The 23,126-nt window shown below is 40.9% G+C and overlaps 1 protein-coding gene across 1 annotated transcript in view; it reads right to left on the reverse strand.

Annotated features, from left to right (window-relative positions):
- The window catches only part of Tbx20 (T-box transcription factor 20), a 54,570-nt gene that overhangs the window by 16,230 nt on the left and 15,214 nt on the right, over positions 1 to 23,126 (reverse strand). The window contains exon 6 of the mRNA XM_059266726.1: positions 14,953 to 15,029. Within this exon, the coding sequence (XP_059122709.1) occupies positions 14,953 to 15,029 (77 nt within the window). The remainder of the gene's footprint in view (positions 1 to 14,952; positions 15,030 to 23,126) is intronic.

The raw sequence follows: 23,126 nt of genomic DNA on the forward strand, positions 1-23,126 counted from the left end.
GCTGAAACAACCCTAATACCATCTTGACTGCTGATGTAAAAACAAAAAAAGGAAGCTAACAGATATCTGCAACCATCACTACCTGGACTTCAGAACACAGCGAGCCTTTTAATTTAACCCAGAAGATGGGAAAGGCAAGCCTGGAGTGATGGCACATGTCTGTATTGCCAATATACAGAAGGCTGGGGTGGGAAGATGGAGTTGAAGAATACTGTAATGCGATCCTGTCTCCAAAAAAGGGTGAAGAGAAAAGGAAAAAAAGGTCACCTGAAGTATGATTTCTTGGTGGGCAGTCATGTTGCTGTCACCATTCCCAGCCCCGTAAAACCATAACAGATAGCTAATATGTTTTTCTGTGGGTCCTACAGTCTCCATCACATGTACTCAACTCTGTGGTTGTAGCAGAGAAGAAGCTGCATTCAATGTGTAAGCTAAAAACAAGACTGTGTTGTAACAAAAATTACTGCACCTCACTGGGCTTGTGTCCAAACCTCACATTCAGAAGTTTTATTCAATGTACAGGAGCTTTTTAATCATTTTCTGAGGCTCTCAATATGGCTTTTAAAGCAACATGGTAATATAAGCTTATGTATTCAATTTCTTGCCCCACTTACATGACTAGAGAAACCCAGAAAATGAAGGAGAGTGCCAACTGTACACTTGTACATTTCAGTCACAAGTAAGAAGGGAGATGGGGGCCGGGCGGTGGTGGTGCACACCTTTAATCCCAGCACTTGGGAGGCAGAGCCAGGCGGATCTCTGTGAGTTCGAGGCCAGCCTGGACTACCAAGTGAGTTCCAGGAAAGGCGCAAAGCTACACAGAGAAACCCTGTCTCAAAAAACCAAAAAAAAAAAAAAAAAGAAGGGAGTTGGGGAGGCACACCCATGTGCCACCCACAAGTGTGTAAAGAGGAATGCTACCTGAGAACTACAAACCAGTTCATCTAAACCCCAGCTTGGACTAGTTGGTGGGAAGCAGGTTCCACACTCCTGAAGAGAGTAAGAGAAGACAGCAAGGAACTCTCAGGTCACAGTGCACTTGGTACCCTGAAGGATGCCATCCCTGACCTGGATCTTGACTATATCTAGGGGAGGGTGCATGCTCACTTAGCTGGGAGTGATTGGAGCTTAGCCCAAATGAGCTCTGCTGCCAAGGCAGACGGGAGCTACATGAATACAAAGGCTGTTCCCACCTATGGGATCCATCTCACTACATCACACAGAAACAAAGTTTCCACATTGCTAAAGTGACAATGAACTAACTACCCTTCTTCAGCTTCAGTGTGAAGAGCTAACCAAATGTCACATGATTTTACTAAGAATCCATCCTGATTTCTAATAGTAAGCAAACATTTTATGCTATAGATGTGTTGAAAGGGGGACATTATAAAATATTGAACAATCAAGAGAAGGAAAGTTACTAATAAAATATAACAAAATTCCTTTTGAAGCAGGTTTGCTACAAACAATAGGAAGACACAGTTTAAAATCTCTAGTTTGTACTTTGGAATTTTGACATTTAATGAAATTAGGTGAATAAAACAGGAGTTAAGATCTATAAAATGGGAACATTTTGAACTTGTTAAAATATTTGGAAATAATAAAATAGTAATTGTCACATTTTATAGACCCTCAGTAGAAACTGTCAACAGAATACTAGGTGCACCAGAAAGCAGAATCAACAAACTATAAGACGGATAAATTCACCCCAAGAGTCAGAACGAAGAGTCAAGGAGACATGAATAGGATGAAGACTCAGGGGTGCTGTGGATGCACAGCAGGAGTGTTAGAAGGTCTGACTGGAGCCATTAATGGGCGAGGATGAAAAGCAGCAACAGTGGGGAGAAATGAGAAAGCAAGGATAAACTTTTCCTGAGCTTAATTAAGATTTTCTATCAACACAAAACATTCATCTTACAATGAGTGATATCACTCTGTATGCTGTGAATATGTGTTGCTCTGATTGGTTGATAAATAAAATGCTGATTGGCCAGTAGCCAGGCAGGAAGTATAGGTAGGATAAGCAGACAAGGAGAATTCTGGGAAGAGGAAGGCTGAGTGAGCAGACATCAGCCTGCCATCCAGGGTGCAGCATTAATGGCACACAGGTAAAGCCACGGAACATGTGGTGACATATAGATGAACAGAAATGGGCTGAGTTTAAGTATAAGAGCTAGTTAGTGGTAGGCCTGAGCTAATGGCCAAGCAGTTTTAGTTAATATAAGCCTCTGTGTGTTTACTTGGGTCTGAGTGGCTGCAGACTGGGCAGGACACAGGAAAACTTTTAGATACAAATGGTGCCCAATGTGGGGCAAGAACTTCCACCCAAAACCTGAGAAAGTTTTTTTAAAAAAGGGTTCTAAAATGGAGCCCAAAGCAGCTTCTCAGTTGTGTCTCTCAGGAAAGCTGTGATATAGAAATGCCACAGCCTGCAGGCTTGAGGTACAGTATGGCAAGTTCACAGTGGTGTGTGAGCTTGAGTGCAGCATGGCATATTTCTGCTGCTACAGAGTGGCATCTCCAAACCACACAGTGCGCTGTGTTGTGACAGATTTAGCTTTTGCTAGTACAGAAAAAAAAAAAGGTTTCTGGGTTACACGCTGCTGGATGGAAGCATAGACCCACTGCTTTCCCATAGTTGATGGTGGTGCATGCCTTTAATCTCAGCACTCAGGAGGCAGAGCCAGGCAGATCTCTGTGAGTTCAAGGCCAGCCTGGTCTACATAGTGAGATCCAAGACAGACACCAAAACTACATAGAGAAACCCTGTCTTGGGGGGGGGGGGGAAGAACCTTAAACTCACAAATATAGGATAGATAGAAATTTTTTTCTTTAATTTTACAAAATACAAATAGACTAGATATGGTAACTACAATTCTTGCTTGATGACTGTTTTGTTATATGTAATTTTACTAGGTTAAAGTTAAAACCTTCATTTTGTTTAGAAAGGAAAGGAGAAATACTGAGAGAATGTCTTTCTGTATGCTGTGAATATATGTTGCTATGATTGGCTGATAAATAAAGCCATTTGGCTTATGACAAGGCAGCTTAGAAGCAGGCAGAAAATTCAAACATATAGAGAGGAAGGAGAAAGACAAAGCAGGGGAGACACCAGCAAGCTGCTCAAGGAGCAACATGTAATGGGAGGCAGGTAAAGCCATGGAACATGTGGCAATACATAGATTAATAGCTATGGGCTAATTTAAGATATAGAGCTAGCTAGCTAAAAGCTTGAGCCATGGCCATGCAGTTATAATTAATCTAAGCCTCTGTGTGTTTACTTGGGGGACATGAGTGGGAGAGATTTGTCCTGACCACTGACAGGGACACAGGAAATCTTCCGGCTATAATCTTGTTTAAATGCTAACAAAAAGTCTACAATGGACATATATCTAGTAGTGTTTAAATTTTAAAGTTAAAGAAACAACTTCAGAAACATATTATACAGAAAGAAATAAGTAAGCTCTCTATAAAAAAAAAATGTAGGTTTGGCATTAGCTTTTATCCCATTATCTACAAAAGCTAGATGGTATACTGTTGTGTAGCAATTTCCTCTGAGAGAAAACATTTCATCCTGGAAGGAAGCTCATTAAGACACAAGATGCTGTAAATCATCCTGTCTTACAGGGAAGCTCCATAAAACCCAGGAAGTAAACAACTCAAACAATTCAGGAAGTCCCTGAAGCTAACCAGATGCACCAAGATCCTCCCTCCCCATATAAGACTGTAAGGACTGCTGGGAGAGGCTCTCAGATAAACCAAGCAGCTTAAAGGAGGCAGAGATTCAGCCCACACTGAGGTCGGAATTTCATGATGCAGCTGTCATTGAATCATTTCTGTTCCTATAAGTAACCCCTCACTCACTCCTGTAAGTAACTCCAATAAAATTGACTGGTTCAGCAAATTGGACTTTGTTTATATCTATATTTTGACATCAGTTCTCATCTGAGATAAGCAGTCATTAGTTCACACAGCACACACTTAAAGGGAAGATTGAAAGAGTTCTGAAGAAAAGACCATGACCTTCATCAAGGTCAGGTTCATACATAACAGACATACTAGAACTCCTATTATGTCTTGGATTTTTAAATGTCCCCAAGGGCTGATGTAATAAAGGTTTGACCCCCCAACTACTGTTGTTATTGGAAGTTTAATAGTTCATAAGGATCCTGTTCTCATAAATGGATAGTCCATTGAGGAATTTCTAGCTGAATGGGTTACTATGGTGAGGTCTCACTGAAGGAAGTAGGTCACTAGGGCACTGCTTTTGAAAAGTATACCTTGCCTTTCTCCTTCATGAAAACCAAGAGGCATGAGTGAAGAGCCTCCTCTGCCACAGATTCCCACAGCTATGACATTCTACTTTATCTGTGATCCAAAGTGACATAGCCTGACAACCATGGTCTGAAATTGTGAACTAAAAATTAATCCCCATCCACATAAGTGTTCTTGGATACTTTGTCACAGAAACATGAATTAATAACACAATTCATGAAGAAGAGGATATACATGGCCTTCCAGAACCAATCATTGTATGTTTGCTAGCAACTGACAGTCAAATGAATCCAATTCCAGGAGCCAGAAAGAGTGTGGAAGAAATAAGTATGAGAGGAGTTAAGACTGAAAAGATTATGGTTAATGTGTTATAAAAGCAAGGAAGGAAAAAAGGCACAGGAATGAAAGCTCCTCACCTGACATCTCATCTGACAGCCCCTCATCTGACATATCATCTGATGACAGCCCTCACCCGACAGCCCTCACCTGACAGCCCTACCTGACATCTCCCCTGATAGCTCTGCCCTTGAATATCCTGTGGCTGGGTTCAACAACTCTTATGTGACCACCTTCATGACTCTTCCAGCTCTGCCTTCACTTTCATCAAGGTTCTCTTGAGTCCTGATACGATACTACCCCTTCCTTATCCACTCTCTCACTCCAGTATCATTGTGTGAAGTGTAATGTGTGACCTGAATGTCAGTGATATTGTTCATCAAGGTTAGAATAGAACAAGGAATTTGCACTTCTCCAATAAGTGAACTCAAGACTCTCTGGTTAAAGCCTAAGAAATGATGGAGCTTGTGAATTTATTGGTGATAAGTCCTGACTATGGAAAGACAAACAATCTATCTACATTGCTGGCATAGCTTGCTCAGGCAACCTTGGTTTCTGAAAAACTAAATGGGCTTTATGCTCAGCTGTCACAAGTCATGTGAATAATGACAGAGTATCAATCTTGCTCAGCTTTATTTGTCACATCTATAAAATAAAGATAAACTTCCTAGTAAGTGACTGTTTTGAAGAGTAATAGAAATTCAAATTGCCAATATGTAACTCCCTGCTTAGCACAAATGGAGTGATCCTGTTACAGTACTAACAAACTAACAAAGTAAAACAGTAACAAAGTAACATAGCAACACAGAGTGAAGCAAACAGCTGTCCTACACAGGACACAGTAACAGCTGTCCTACACAGGACACAGACTCAGTAACAGCTGACCTACACAGGACACAGACTCTAACAGCTGTCCTACACAGGACACAGACTCAGTAACAGCTGTCCTACACAGGACATAGTAACAGCTGTCCTACACAGGACACAGACTCTAACAGCTGTCCTACACAGGACACAGTAACAGCTGTCCTACATAGGACACAGACTCTAACAGCTGTCCTACACAGGACACAGTAACAGCTGTCCTACATAGGACACAGACTCTAACAGCTGTCCTACACAGGACACAGACTCAGAAACAGCTGTCCTACACAGAACACAGACTCTAACAGCTGTCCTACACAGGACACAGACTCTAACAGCTGTCCTAAACAGGACACAGACTCTAACAGCTGCCTTACACAGGACACAGACTCAATAACAGCTGTCCTACATGGGACACAGACTCTATAACAGCTGTCCTACACAGGACACAGACTCTAACAGCTGTCCTACACAGGACACAGACTCAGAAACAGCTGGCCTACACTGGACACAGTAACAGCTGTCTTACACAGGACACAGACTCAGAAACAGCTGTCTTACACAGAACACAGACTCTAACAGCTGTCCTACACAGAACACAGACTCTAATAGCTGTCCTACACAGGACACAGACTCTAACAGCTTTCCTACACAGGACACAGACTCTAACAGCTGTCCTACATTGGATGCAAACTCTAACAGCTTTCCTACACAGGACACAGACTCAACTCAGAGAAGCACCATACATATCAGCTGTCACTGACTTACAGAGGTCTAACAAAGAGAAAACAAAGACTGTCACACATTTTCCAGACATACTGAATGATATTTTTTAAGGACACTTCATCAACAGGACAACTTGGCAGCAATACTTGAGTGTTAATAATACCAGACTCTAAGTTCTGAAGACATTAGAAACACAATACAAAGGCTTACATCATTCAGACATGAGGGCAGTAAGTACAGTGTTGGCAGAAGGGAAGGGTGGAGGGTGTTAGCCTGGGCATGCTGGAAGAAAGACAAGAGACCAGAGGGTCTAGAGCAAATGGGCAAGAGAGGGACAGTGCACTCACTGGGACACTGGGTAGAACTCTCTGGACCTTCAAGGAGTAACTAGAGAACTGTGCACAGGGGTGAGGCAACCTAGCTTCCTGTCACTGATAAAGTCCTTCCGATTGCTCTATTGAAAACAGACAGAAGGATAGAAAGGGTTGAAGCAAGTATATCAGATAGAATATTAATGTAATAATCTAGGAAAAGGAGGATCGTGGCTCCATCTGTGTGGTGGTAAGCAGCATGGCAGGTGGTTGGGACTCATGGTGTATTCTGAATGATTAAGTGATAAAAGTCATCAACTGTTTGAAGACAGAAAAAGAGGAGTCAGGGTGACACTACCCCCTGAGTTGTTTGGCCAGAGCATGGGGAAGATTCAGTCATGGCTGAATCAGGAGCAGTGAGGGGAGAGCAGTGTGCAGGCTGGTGGTAGCACATTCAGTTTTAGGTGCGTGAAATCTGAGGTGCTTTCAGCAGAGAGGGAAAAGGAAACGCAATAGCCAGTTAAATGTGTAAATCTGGAGGGAACCAAACAAGCCCTATAGAGTTGGCCTCGATCTGGGACAGACCTCCCTGGAAGCACGTGCTGTCTCAGAAGGAAAGACGGAATATCTAAGGTCTATATCACATCGCTGCTACAGAGAAGACAATGAGGATGGAGCAGGAGGGAGGCAGAGAAAGAAGAGCCCACAGGTCTAATGAGAAACCAGAAGAGGGAGAGGCTGTGGAAGCCCGGGAAGGGAATGGACAGATGTGCTGGATTTGATGATGTGCAAGCAGGCTGAGGACTGGAAGTTGGGCTGGCAGTCAGTGGGTCATAGGTAACCAGGCAAAGGTGGATTGTGGGGCAGTAGGAATGTGGGGCAGTAGGAGTATGGGGGAGTAGGAGTGAACCTTTATAAGACAGGGCACAAGAAAGGGAAGGAAAGAATTGAAGAAAGTATATGCAATTCTAAGAAGTCATAAAAAGGAACAACAACAACAAAAAAAAAAAAACTAGGCAATGAAATCAGGAGATGGTTATTTTTGTCTTAAAGAAATATCAGGATGTTTGTATGTTAAAGAGAGAGAGGCGAGTGTGTTCCTACCAAGACTTCTCCTAAAAATCAAAGGGCATCAGAAGGAAAGATTAAGAGAGGGTACACACATGGCTAGAAGAAGTTGAAGTCAAGGCAAAGGGCCTAAATGAGACCAAGTCCATTTGTGGTTAGCTATAACTTGTGGAACAAACTAAGAATTTTGATAAAGAAGTGATCCTCAGCCGGGCGGTGGTGGCGCACGCCTTTAATCCCAGCACTCGGGAGGCAGAGCCAGGCGGATCTCTGTGAGTTCGAGGCCAGCCTGGTCTCCAAAGCGAGTTCCAGGAAAGGCGCAAAGCTACACAGAGAAACCCTGTCTCAAAAAACCAAAAAAAGAAAAAAAAGAAAAAAAAAAAACAAAGAAGTGATCCTCTCAAAAAAAATACTGCATCCAGTGTTTGTGCCAGCCTGATAAACTATTCAGGTAAATGGTTATTTCTTTTCTATTTAAACTAAATCCAAAAGCAAAAAGAAAGGAAACATTATATTTCTATTGAGCAAATTGAATCTGATAGTGATAATGAAGAAAATCTGAAAGGGCCAAAGAAAGAGGAACAAAGTCTTACCCCTTACAAATATTAACAAAAAGTCTTACATAAAATATAAATAACTAAAGTCTCTAGTGGAATGAAATGCTAGCCACATATGTAATTCTATAATAGTCTAGTGGCCATATAAATAATCAATAATATATATATATATATATATATATATATATATATATATTTTTTTTTTTTTTTTTTTTGGTTTTCCGAGACAGGGTTTCTCTGTGTAGCTTTGCGCCTTTCCTGGAACTCGCTTTGGAGACCAGGCTGGCCTCGAACTCACAGAGATCCGCCTGGCTCTGCCTCCCGAGTGCTGGGATTAAAGGCGTGTGCCACCACCGCCCGGCAATAAAATATATTTTATTTAATCCAATAACCCAAATTATTTTAATACCTAATGAATATTGTGAACTATTAACAAGATCTTTTCATTTTGTTTACTAAGGCTTTAAAGTGAAGTTCAGATGGATTGGGGGAGGGGTTCTTTTACTTTTGTTTCTAAATTCAGGATTTGCCTCCCTTCAAAATTTCACTAGCTACCCTGAACCAGTACCTGTTGCACTGAATGTTGCAGCTTCATAGAGCCAGGTGTGTGTCTAGGAAAATGAATGTGGGATTTGAAAACCTGGAAATGCCAAAATGCCTTCCAGTCTAAGAGGACATTTTATTAAAAAGGTAAACATGAATAGTCCTGAAAGGAACTTCTTATACTATAAACACATCAATTCTCTCCTAAAAACTTGTATATAAGTTCATCAGAAATAAAAACAAAACCCCTATGGCATTTTTGAGGGAAGATTAGCTAAATGATTCTGAAGACTGGATGTAGATGCATCAAAAAGCATCAAGAAAGTTTGACAACAAGAAGAAAACGGAGATTTGACATCTCAGACACTGGAGTGTTTACAAACATTATCAATTTATGCAAAGGACAAAAGCAGCAACTTGAAAGACTGCAAGACCTAGTGTATATAAGAATTAGGAAAACTACTATCTTATACCTGTCAGAATGGCTAAAATCAAAAACACTGACGACAGCTTATGTTGGAGAGGATACAGAGTAAGGGGAACACTCCTCCACTGTTCTTGGAAGTACAAACTTGTACAGTCACTTTGGAAATCAATATAGCAGTTTCTCAGAAAATTGGGAATGAAAGAAAAATTGGGAATCTACCTCAAGACCTAGCTATAACTTGGCATATAATCTTGGGCATATAACCAAAAGATGCTCAATCATACCATAAGGTCACATGCTCAACTTTATCTGGACACTTGCTCAACTATGTCCATAGCAGTACTGTTTGTAATAACCAGAGCCTGGAAACAACCTAGATGCCCCTCAACTGAAGAATTGATAAGGAAAATGTGGTACATTTATACAATGGAGTATTATTACTCAGCTTAAAAAAAAAATGACCTCATGAAATTTGTGGACAACTAGAAAGAAAACATCCTGAGTGAGGTAACCCAGACCCAGAAAGACAAACATGGTATATGCTCACTCATAAGTGGATATTAGGAGTAAAGTATAGGATAACCAAACTACAATCCACAGCCCCAGAGAAACTACAAGGAGGACCTAAATAGGGATGCATAGATTTCCCTGGGAAGGGGAAATAGAAGAGATCTCCTGGGTAAACTGGGGATAGGGAGAATGGGGGGGGTGATGGGAACTTGAGGGAGTTGGTTACTGGGCTGGGTGCAGGAGGTGGGTTGGGGGCAGGATGGAAGGGGAGAGTAACGAAAGCGACAAAAGAGATATCTTGATGGGGGGCACATTTTGGGGTTAGAGAGAAACCTGGTGCCAGGGAAACTCCCAAGAATCCACAAGGATGACCCCAGATAAGACCCCTAACAATAGTAGAGAAGGTGCCTGAACTGGCCATCTACTGTAATTAGACTGGTGACTATCCTAATAGTCATCAGAGAGCTTTCATCCAGTGACTGATGAAAGAAGATGCAGAGATCCACAGTCAAGCACTGGGTCAAGCTCCCTGGGAGTCCTGCTGGAGAAAGGGAAAAGGGCGTGTACAAGCCAGGGGGGATCCAGGTCATGATGGGAAAATCAACAGAGACAGCTGACCTGAGCTCGTGGGAGCTCACGGACTCTGGACCTGAATTAGGGAGCCTGCAGAGAACCGACATTGGCCCTCTGCATGTGACAGTTGTGTAGCTTAGTCTGTTTGTAAGGCTCCCAGCAGTGAGTTCAGGACCTGTCTCTGGCACTTAGCTTCCTTTTAAGAACCTGTTCCCCATGCTGGATTACCTCATCCAGCTTTTATGGTGTGTGTGGGGGGGGGGGGCTACCTCAACTTAATGTGCAATGCTTTGTTCAAGTCCATGGGAGGTCTGCCCCTTTCTGAATGAAGACTGAGGAGAGAAGATGGGGAGGGGAGTAGATGGGATGGGGAGGAACTATGGTCCGTATGTAAAATAAATGAAAAAACGTTAATTAAATTTAAAAAAGAATTAGGTAAACAATCAAGGGAGACTCATAATTAAGTAAAAAAATTGATGTATAGGTAGTATATGGTATAGAAAAATATAAAATAATATGTCTCTTTTATATCATATCAAAACAAATATTTGAATGAGTCAAAAATTCAAATAGTTCTGAGGAGCCAGGAGGCAGACCCCCTCCAATATTATTTTTTTGTGTGGGGGCAGGGCTGTGCATAGAACCATACTCTGTAGAATCTATTTTACTCACTGACCTGTTTAAGGACATGTCACCCAAATAAAAGATGTTTCTATCAAAAAATTACTTAAATAGTAAAGTAGAAGAAAATGTGATGATTTATGCTGTCAACCTGGAGAATCAAGAATCTCACAGGAAAATGGCCTCTGATATGCATGTGGGGGACAAATGAGTTGACTGTATTAAAATTGAGGTAGGAAAACCTACATCCCGTAGATGGCTCCATTCCCTGGCTGGGACCACGGCTGCATACATAGAAAAGGGAATTGAGCAGAAGCAAGCATCCATCAGTCTCTGCTTCCTGGTACTGGATATGATGTGACCAGCTGCCTCAATGTCCTGCTGCCTTGATTCCTACCTAATAGGAATAGACTGTACCTTGAACCGTGGGCTAAAACAAACCCTTTCTTCCTTGAAGAGTATTTGTGATACGTAAATGGTTTTCATGGGTTGCTAAGAGACAGACAATGCAAAAAAAAAAAAAAAAAAAAAAAATGAGTTCAAGAAATGAATAGGCCAATTCCTAAAAGAAAATTTGTATTTATCCCATCATATTAGCAAAAATGAAATGATGACCACCATTTTTTGACATGGCCCAAATATATGCGTAGTCAATCTTTCTTCTTTTTTCTTAATGCCCAGATGATCTTCCTTGAAAAAACTTGGCTGTGTTAGACATGTTTGAGAACATGTACCTGGCCACTTACAAGAGATAATTAAGTAGGCAGATTCACACAGACAGAAACTAACATGGAGGCAACCAAGGGTTTGGGCCAGAAGGAGAAAGAAGAGGGAAGGGGGCTGAGCATACCATCCCTTTGTGATACTGAGAACATTCTGGAAAAGGATAGAGGTGATGGTTGCATGACATTATGAATCTACTTAATGTCACAGAATAGCATGCTTAAAAATGATTAAAATGGTATTTTGAATTTTATATATTTAAACACTGTTTTCTAAGTCACATGACTATAAAATTTATTAAATCATTTCTTATTACTGAACACTTAGGTTCTTTCCACAAAAAATTGACATAAAAAATAGCAATATAACAGAAAAATTAATAAAAGTACATGTTTTCCTCCAGCATTTTTAGCTGTGGTTACTTATCCTATGAACATAATGGAGAATATATGTAAAGAAATAACACTTTCTCGCCGGGGTGGGGGAGGGTTAGGGGGTGGTGGTGGCATATACCTTTAATGCCAGCACTCGGGAGGCAGAGGCAGGTGGATCTTTGTGAGTTCGAGGCCAGCCTGGTCTACCAGAGCGAGATCCAGGAAAGACACAAAGCTATACAGAGAAACCCTGTCTCAAAAAAAAAAAAAAAAAAGAAAGAAAGAAAGAAAGAAAGAAAGAAAGAAAGAAAGAAAGAAAGAACATTTTCTTCCTGGCATTGTTCATAATGGGAAAAAAATAAGAACCCTGAACAACTAAAAGTGTGGTAGAAAATGAAAAAAATAAGATAAACATTAAAAAATTATAAGGTAGATATATCTATAGGGAAATGGTTAAAAATGGTATTTGGTGACTAATGTCCTCATAGCGAAGAACCCGGGAGAATGCACAGGTATGGAAGAGGGCTGTCCCTTTCGTGTTTCTTCCTGCCTTATCAACATTTCGTTTGTGTTTTTGTTTGTTTCTACAGTTGAGCAGTAACTTTTTGTCAAAGGAAAGAGGCTAACAAAAGCCCTTAATTTTGAAGAAAATATCATAAATCTTTTCCTGTTATCTTCTCTTCCTCAGAAGCAACACTGAGCTTTTGTGTGTATATGAAGCTACCCGAAAAGAGAGGGGGGTGGAGAACATCACAGGGCAGGAGGCTGTCCTCGGCTACTAACTACACAGAACCAGCAACAATTCTTCCTTGGTCTAAATGGCTAGAAATTCATTCCTATGAAGCCATCCCTTCGGGCTTTCTAGTGTGCTTCTTAACTGTCTGCTGGACATGTGCTTCTCTTCCTGATAAGGACACGAGTTTTCTTTTACAAATCAGGAGAACTCTGACCCTGCACAACGAGGCTGCACGTGGAGGGCAGATGGGACACATCCAGCTAAGTAGAGCCTGCTAAACCCAGATCCAGGACAACCGTGATATCTCATGAAGCACCCAGAGCTGACAGTCACAACAAGGCCATGCTGAGGTCTAAGCGCACAGGTCCCATCCTGAAGGTATTTTGGGTTGGTTGTCCTACACAGTAAGTTGTAAATCTAGAACAGGAAACTTGAAATCATTAAAGTCACATATTTATTACATCATATTCAGTTAGGTTAGAAAAATGTAGTATCTTTCATCATGTCATAAAAAAATGTGTTTTCCTCTCAGATCTCTTATGAAGAAAAGCTCCCAGGATTGTTACAGATAGGGCTGTTTTCAATCAGTTACAGGGAACAATTCAATTACTCCATGGTTTAGTGCAGTAACTGACTCCAGACTAATTTAATTTCTTTAGGTCTCTAAAGATCAATTGATCTGATTTGTCCCATCCCCAAAGGCTATTTAGGAAAAATTCAGGCTTAAATACCTGGAAATGAAATCCAAAACCTTGGCCAGTTTCACACCACTTAGGTCATCTTGCAAACTTTCAGCTAGTCACATCAGAGTGCTCTCTTGGCCTTAGGACCATCGCAGGCCACTTAGCTCCACATCCAAGTGAGTGCTCCCACATCAGAACGCTTATTTAATAAGTGGAAAATGTGGCCACATGCATTATCAAATCTGCTGTTCTAAAGGGCAGCCAGGCTGGGCTCCTATCTCATGAGCATGTGTGCAACTGCAGGGCTATTTTTACTCTAAGATCAGTTGACAGAGACCATGCAAAGTTCCCCAGATAGGGTCTAAAGGGTTAGACGCAAGGTTAGTCTAAGATGAAAGACTCAGAAACATTTTTGCACTTTTATAAACATCATCATCCACAATTCTCCAACCAACCTGCTCTCTGAAACTTAGGCAATAGATGTCCATCCAAGCAGCCTAAAGTTCGTCCCTGGCTTCACCACCTCTGACCACTGGTCAGATTCTCCAGCAATTAGTCTTTTTTACTCAAACTCTCTGGCTCCCTACACAGCCTCTACATCCATTCCCTCCAATTATACCACCATTCCATGCTCTGCCGCTTTGGCAGGTTTAAGAAGAATCGGCTAGAAGTTGATAAAACATAATTAACCTTTCATTTGAGTTGCCAAGACTGGTTGGCCAGAAGTGCCAAGGTCAGATATACCCATGTGGTAGGCAATAAAAAGGAAAGTAGAAATGTGTGGCAGTTGACAGGAGAGTCACACAAAGATATTCAGAGACAATACATAACGGGGCTGGTAGCTATGGGGTGTTCCACCCATCAGCAAACATATCAGACCTAGTATAGAGATGAAGGATAGAAATTGACCGTGTATAAAGAGTATAAATAAACAATTGGGTCAAAATCTTCTTGAAAAAAAATGCATTTCAGCATTCCTAATGGGCTGATAGCTATGGCTCTCAATCACCCAAAGGTCTCAAACGACAATGAGCAACTATCATTGTGAATGGGCTAAGTTTCACAGGCATGACTGCTTCTTGTCTGCTTACCAGTCCTCAGACTTGATATTTATTATTCCTATAATGTTAGCAGTCTACTCTACAGATAAAACTGTGTGACATGAAATGATATCTCCTTATTCCAAGGTTCCAAACTGCCCCTCTATTCCTTGTGTTGACAAATGCATCCCCTTCTGACAGCAAAGGGCTATAAAGTGTCCACTTCCCTGCAGAGCGCTGCTCAGTAAGACAAAGTTCAGTTATAACTAGGAGCCACTCTCTGGTCACAGCAAAACCCGATGTTTTACAAGGCCTATGTGTCCATATCAAACAAATCTCTTTGCTGGGGAACCAAGCATTTATGAGATTCAGCAGGAGCCACACTCGAGACTTAGGAGCTGTACAGTGACAGGGTTTTGGTTGGAAGGGAAGGTGTAGAGACGGTGGAAACTACCGTGCTGCAAGACTGCGGTGGAAACTACCATATTGCAAGACCACGCTTCATTGGCGTTAAAAGGCACATGTTCTTACAACCCACTCTTGAATCTTATCTGGACAGAAGAGCAAGCAGAAAATTCTCATTACCTCTCAATGTCAGTGAGCCTGGAGGAGTCCCGGAATCCTTTGGCAAATGGATTGCTGTCTATTTTCAGCTTGGTTATCTGGGAAGGAATGAATGGGTACAAAACAATCTCATTTCCAAGGTCAAAGAAACAGCATCAGAAATAGTTTTTTTTTTTTTTCATTTCCCACAGATCCCAGTAATACAGTCATGTCTGTAAGCATCATGAGAAGTGACTTGAGGGACAAGTTCACAGGGGGACTGGGTCATGGCTGTGACAGCGAAGGTTTGGTGGCCTTTCAGGCAAAGGTGGACATGAAACTAGATTGTGAAGTATTTAAAATGCTAGGGTAAGGCTAGGACTCAACTGGGGAAGGGAGAACTACCTAGATGGGAGAACTGTGTAGAATGTGTGTGGGGAGGGTGACAAATGAAAGTAAATGATGCTGTCTTATGTATGGAAGTATCTCAGAGCTTTTTGAGCAGCTAAATATACGCTGTAATAGACAAGAAGATTAAATGCCCAATAATAGCCCATGTTCAATACTGTACTGATACTGATGTCTTTTACATAAACACAGGATATGAAGCTCTCAGAATATCAATTTACTGCCCTTATCCTTTCCCTCTAAGTTAGAATCAAAACAGTCACTTTGTCAGCCTTGGTTTAACAGCACCTGTGTAACTACGCTTATGGAGAAACAATTACTTTCTAGTAAGAATCCGTCTCCAACATCAAGTGTTTACATTTCGGAATTTATGAATCTTACAGTATTACTATTAACACACGAAGCCCCATTAGACCCTGGGTACCACGCCTCTGAGGAAAAACACACCAGGCTGTGAAGCAAAAACCAGAGGAAGCACTGAGGAGAAGAGACTCGAAATAGCGATTCCTGTCAGCACTGAAAGGAACCTCCCAGATAAGTAAGCCTAAGCCCTCATCTGGTGAACAGTCACAGTGAGCGCAAGGACCTGATACAGCCTGTTCCTAACTGAATTACTAACAAGGAAGCCTTCCAAGAGGAAGATCAAATTTGGAATACAAGTTCATCTTTGGAGGGAGACACACAAAATATTCTGAGCAGGGAAAAGGGAATGTGGGGTGTCTTCCCGTTTCACACTGATAAGAAAACAATTAAAACACGTTTTATATGATAACTATAAAATTTATAAAAATAACTGTATTATTTATTTATAAAACAAAGTTTTATAACAAATACTATTTGGAAAAAAAAACTGATCAGGCGGTATGTGAAATTCAATGCCTCGAGTTTCTCTTTTACCATAAAGAAAGTTGTCATTTTCTTTTTAAAGTATTCTCAATGTGAACTGCATTTGCAAGGCTGCAAAGAAGCATTTACCTCCCTTAACATGGCCTCCACCTCACAGATGGACACTCTTCTCTACCTCCAGCACTGGCAGGCCACAGAAGGAGCCTGTGACTGTTGGGAGCCTTGAGGGTAACTGCTCAGAACATCCACTGGAGAGCAGCAAAAGAATAGTGAAGTTCCTTTTTAGCAAAATTATGGATACTGGTAAACAGGAGGGAAGTATGCTAGACAAATAAAACCCGTTCACAATGAAAAGCAACAACTAAAATATGCACAGAGCTAAGTCCTTGGAGGGCTGAGGTGGGTTGCACAGGACGCATACCCAGTGCTTCAGGAGAATCTCTTCTCACATATGGCTGCCCTTCTGAAGGCTGTCTGTTCAGCCATTTGTTCAGACTTGAACTTGTATCTGAACGTCAGCTTTCAAGAAGAATGATACTGTTTACTCAATATAAGTTATAAAAATCTTTTAAAGCCTAGACAACAATTATGCTCTAAGATTCTAAGTCCCAGCAGGATTTCAAAATCCTCAAGGAGAAAAATGCTCTTCTTTCTGCTCAGCAACTGTAATTTAAAATACTCTAATAATGCCGAAATGTCTTAAGGCTCCTAAAATGTTTGGGCAGTCATTAGCAGGCACCTATGTAAGGAGGATTGGTTGCTCTGGTGCAGGGTAACACTGGGAAGAGAACACCTGCTCTCTGTCTTGAGAGAGCCTGAGACTCTATGGAGCAAGTACAGAAACACACTGGGAGGAGACCTGGGCGGTGACATGGCTCAGCAACAGTAAAGGCAACTCAAACCCAGATGAGAATCACAACTGTGTGACCAAACAACCCCGGCAAATCTTGCTCTAAGTAACACATTCTGAAATGGAAAAGTGACGGGATTTCCTGGCGGTTAAACCTGTCTGGACACAATGGCAGATGGTGTGTCTAACAGGGAGGCTAACACCAGAGATTCTTGAAGCCTTTTTTCTTCGATGTGAACCATAGCAAGCTTTGCTCGTTTGCAAATAAGCTACACCACAGAAAGAAGTATCTCTGTTATGATGGTTGCTTCGTCCTGGAAAGGATTTTGAAAAATTTGTACTTGGTTTTCATAGCTACAAAGGTTAAAGTTCAGTGGCTCTGAATGAGGTGAGTGTGGCTAAAATCATCCAGTGCCCTGATGTAAGTGGAGAAATGTTCGCCAATTAATGTGTCTGTGATCTAACACTATTGCCATAACTTTCTGCCTGGAAATGAATTAAATACAGCATGAGTTTCATTATTTCTTTAAATTATCTTTCATTACTATAATTATCTACCAGTAATTTTTTTAAACTTTACTCTTTATAACCTTCACTGGTTGTCAATGCTAGCCTTTTTTCTCCACATCTTGATATAATTTCAACCTTTAGGAAAACTGTGAAAGAGCATAGTCCCCTGTATATCTAGACCTACTAATAAAGTGCAATGATGATTCAATTTAGAACATTAATGAGAAAAGAATGCAAGACAATCACCTGATGTTTACTTTCTCTATGGATGAGTTTGACTAAATCCAGAAAAAAAAACATCACTGGTTTTGAGCATTAGAGGAGGGGAAAAGCTGGCTGGATCTGGAATTGTGATTGTTTTACCTCCAGTGAATACAGCAGCACAGAGATTGTTGTTACACTTGAGAATCCACCTTATGTGGCTCAGCTCATCCAGACCCATCAGACAACCACAGTAGTAACTTCACACAAGTCTGTTGAGCTTTATGTTAAGAACAAACCATCAAATTATCATTTAATGATTTTTACAGACTAGGTTAAATTGTGTGTTGCTAAAAAAGCATTCTATTTTGTTTTCTTATTTCAAGATAAGACAATATACACACATATACATACATATGTATGTACATGCACTTGAATGTGTGTGTGTGTGTGTGTGTGTGTGTATATGTGTGTTGATTTTTAAGACAGGATCTCTCGACATACTCCTTGCTGTCCTGGAACTCACTATGTAGACCATGCTGGCCTCAAACTCATAGAGATCAGCCTGCCTCTGCCTCCTGAGTGTTGAAACTAAGGGTTTGTACCATCATACTCAGCTGTAAAATAATTTTTAAATAATAAAATTTTTGCATTCTAAGTAACAACAGATCATAAAAAGGTCAGACATTAGTATTTAACTTAAAAATACGGAAACTTGCTTCTGAAGGTGTAGTTTGACATCCCTCCGTATTGAAAATAATGGAAAGACTGGCTATGGGAACAGATGAGAGGAAGTGGGTAGGTGCAATGACCTCACCTGGACCTCTGCCTAGGAAGTTTGCAGCCTGCAAAGCTGCTGCTGCCCTGTGTTATCCTTCCAAAACCAGAGACACAGGTGTTTTTTTTTTTATTACTCAAAAACAATTTTGTTAGGATTTATTTTTATTTTATATGTATGTGTATGCCTGTGTGAGCTGATGTTTGCCACATGAGTGAGTGCCTGCAGGAGCCGGAAGAGGGCATCTGATCCCCTGGAACTGGAGTCAGAGGCAGTTGAAAATTTCCCTATGTGAATTCTGGGAACCAAACCCCGGTCCTCTGCAAGAGTGGTACATGCTCTAGATCAAGGCGCCATCTCTCTACTCCCCTAGTCGGTCTTTAAAAGCAGCAGTAGTCTTCACTTAGTGAAGAGACTTATTGACACGTAAGAACAGCACCATGTACCTAAGAAGTCCCTCCACCTGTATGTTCGCGTGCACGCAGAGACTTGTGTTTTTACCATCTCTGCAATAACACAAAGCATAAGGCACATGATAACCGGAGAAATTCATTCTTCCCACCGTTCCTGTCATCTGTAAGTGAATGCACGCACAGTTAGAGGGCAGATGTTTGACGCTGCCGGCTGTGCACTGAAGGACAACTTTACAGTGGTGATTATTCCTATCTGCTGTCACAAGACTGGACTCTGAACCCAGCTGGGGTCCCAGCCATAAGGAACAATTGGCCCTTGGAGACCATTTCTCCAATTATCAGGAAAAGATCTGACCAAAGGCATTTAGAAATGAAACCTGACCTACACTTCAACTCCACAGCAATGATCTGCCGGCTCAAAAACAATGCATGACCTTTAAATCTTAAATTATAAAATAGTTTGTTGAAAGTATAATGTATTTAGCGTTTATCTAATAATGTAAAGAAATGCAATCATCCCCTTGCAAAAAGCAGAAGAAGAAATGGGTAAAAAGGTCCCATTTTCATTAATTCTAAATAAAACTACAGGCCTCAATAAGTAAGAAGGTTTCACACACACACATACACACACACACACACACACACACGCACGCACGCACGCACACACACACACGCACGCACACTCACACACATACTTTGGGGAACTTTTATTTGAATTTATCAGACATAAAAATAACAGTCATATCAAAAAGACAAAGGGAAATGGGTCCAAATGGGAACTTTTAAATCTCAATTTCCATCTTAGTTCTTCATGCATGGAAAACTTTTTGTTGATGGTATACATAGTAAGCATTTCCTTTGTGTCGTACTTATTTTACTGTGTTTATTATGGGTAAATTAATACACGCAGTGTGGCAATGAGAAAGCAGTTGATGACAGGAGGCCTGCAGGTAGGGTAAGGAGAAGACAGCATCTGACCTATTGAAAACGATAATTCCTGAACTGATTTCTAAGAGACCTGTATCAGTTTTGTTTGCTGAAGGAAATCTATCAGCCATTTGAGAAACTGCCCTGCCATACTAAACCACACTTATGGATGGTTTTATGTGAAGGATGGCATTAAAGGTGGATTACAGAAATAAACTCAGGGGTCTAGTGAGGAGGAGGCTTTTATCGTGAGCTCGTCCATGGTGAAATGGGCTACTAATGTTATTAATCATTATACTTTATGATGCAGTAAAAGATTGATGGGCTCTTGTGACTGAATTTTGAACCCACTTGTACTATCAATTAGAAAAACAAACATCAGTGAGAGGAGTGATGAGTGTTAGAATCTACATTAGTTAGCATTTTAACTTATTTTAATATAGTAACATTTCAAATTCAGCTTTCAAGCTATTGACTTGAAAGTGATTACTTCATTGGCCTTGCAATCCAACCCAAAAGGAGGAGTTGGGAGCCAGAAGGTCAAACCTTCCTGTCAGATCTGGCCCTTATCAAATATGTAGCTGTGAGTGTGCGTCCTACCCACTTGGAACTTCAGTTTCATCATCTACAAAATGACACAGGACTTCCATTGGGGATTAATGTCAGAATTAAATAAGATTATTGAGAAGAATGTGAAAGGACTTTTCTGAATTAAAATAACCAGCCTAGAGTGTGAATTTTAGTTGAAGCGTAATACAGAGGAGAAGAAAAATCACAATGGCCATTATTAGTCAATACTAAAATGTAAATGAACTGCCATAGTATGAAGGAATATTTCTAATTGATCTTCTAGGCTGTCATGAAGACAATATGGACACAACAACATCCTCACTGTGGGAGCGTGCTTGCTGGATGGATCGGCCTCAGTTGATGAGACTAGCCTCTTTGTTTGGAATGGCAGAACAGTACAGACAGGGAAGAGAGGAGCGGACAAAGTGAAGCAAACTTGGTAGAAGTTCATTGTGAAATCTGAGTGGAGAGTTCATGGGGTTCATTTGACCATCTGTTTATAAGACTTCCTTTTTGACATGGAAGTTTTTCTGAGTAAACAGATTAGTGAAAAATTAATTCCATGAGACAATCACATTAATGCACGTGGTATCTATTGGCTAAAGTGAGCCTAGCTGACACTTGGCCCTCTTGTTGAGGAGAAAAACCCCCACATTACACTCACCAATAACTGTGAACACAACCCCACACAGCAAATAAATAGTGAGTACTTTGTGTGTGTGTGGGGCGGCATATAATAACTTAAAACCCTCTGGGGAAAATGTCTGAGGGTCCATCAGGGCTAGAAGCTGAGAGAAAAAGCATTCTGCCCCCTGAGAAGGGATGCTCATCTCAGAGGTCAAGGACTATAATTGTCTCAGTTCAAATCCATGCCGGGCACAGCAAGCCACCATCAGTGACTCATTTAACTCATGCCTCAATTTCCCCAACTGTATATTGCATAACAAAAGTACTATTTCTCTGATTTAATAACATTCCTGCAAAGATTAGATTAAAAATATATATACCCTTTAAGTGGCACTCTGTGCAATAGCAAGCCCCCGAATTCTAGCCATCCTTATGTAATCGATGTACTACAGCAGAAGGTCTGCTGGTATTTTTTCAGAATGGCTCCCCTGCCTATCAAAACAAATCTGAGGCATTGAACGTGGAAACTCCCCTCCATATTTGTTCTAACCCATTGCATTTCAGTCTTTGAAAACAAAGTTGTAATTTACTTTTTCTCGCTTTGGCCCTCTTTAAAGGGAGTTCTGAAAATGTCATTGAAGTTTCCACGGGACAACTTTTTATTTCATCCCAAAACATCTACAAAGTTTTTTTTAATGTTATACATCTAGTATTGCATCATATAATTACACTTTCACTTAGTGTAAATGAGCTTAGTATTTCTCTGAACCTGTGAGACCCACTTCCCACATGCTTTCAAATACCAGTGCGACTGTGGCTTCGATCTTCAGGGCTTTAGGGTGCTGTGGACTTTGGTCTACTCACAAAGTTCTACTTTGATATTTTCTGAAAGTCTCTCATTTTGTGTTATCATTTTGGAGCACAAAAGAGATGACACTTTGTTTATATAATAAGGTAATTTACATAACAACTGTGCATTGATTTATCTTAGCAAACATGCCAATAAATTCTTATTTTCACTTATTTAAGTGTGTGTGTGTGTGTGTGTGTGTGTGTGTGTGTGTGTGTGTGTGTTTTCTAGGGATCTGACCTATTGAGCCATCTATGTGGAACAGTCACTGACATTTCATGTCCAAGTGTGGATGAGCACAGTTGGCATTCCTGAACAGTCCAGCAGCACGGTTCCCAAGACATGTTTGTACTCATCATCCCATCTGAGTTTCACCGCAGTCTCCAAAAATGGTGTGGTTGGGTCTTAGCCCCAGCTTACAAGTAAGGGAAATTGCAGTGATAGTTGTGAAATGAACCTCAACATGAGCCTTCTCCATCCTCTCTGGCCATTCTTAAATACGCCTTCTGTCTGGTTCCACTTTCTTCTTTTTTAAGATTTTATTTATTTATTTTATGTATATGAGTGCTCTATCTGCATGTACACCTTTATTCCAGAAGAGAGTATTAGATCCCACTATAGATGGTTATGTGCCACCATGTGGTTGCTGGGAATGGAACTCAGGACCTCTGGAAGAGCAGCCAGTGCTCTTAACTACTGAGCCATCTCTCCACTCCCTGCAACCCCCGACCCCTTTTCCACTTTCTTATTTGCACAGGACTAACTGTAATTTCGGATTCCTCCTGCCTTTTGGAGTCTCTGAATCCCCTCTGCCTACCCACCCATGTTGGATTCTCAGCCACTAGGCAGCACCTGATTGTTATCCATTCAGAACCCACAACACACCCAACAGTGTGTTAAGAGGAAGATGAGCATCCTAGCTACTTAGAGCTAATCAAACAAGAGCCTAATTGTTAATTAAATTAAGGTGCGAATACTTCTTACTAAGTACACTCAAAAGAACTCTACTTCCTGCTTTTTTTGTCTGCAGGAAAATTCTGCCCTCTGTCTTCCCCTCAGCTTCCTCACCATTCAACATCATTGTTGCTCCGAACGTTTTGCTGACCAAGAAAGAATAAAATTTTTTGAGCAAGTGCCTAACAGCACTTGGCCTTAGTGGGCCATCAATAAATATTTACTAAGACTAAATCTTATGCATGAAAATAATGCTCAAGTTGGAAATATAGTATATGACAG

Source organism: Peromyscus eremicus, chromosome 7, assembly GCF_949786415.1.
Source record: "Peromyscus eremicus chromosome 7, PerEre_H2_v1, whole genome shotgun sequence".
NCBI classification, from domain to species: Eukaryota; Metazoa; Chordata; class Mammalia; order Rodentia; family Cricetidae; genus Peromyscus; species Peromyscus eremicus.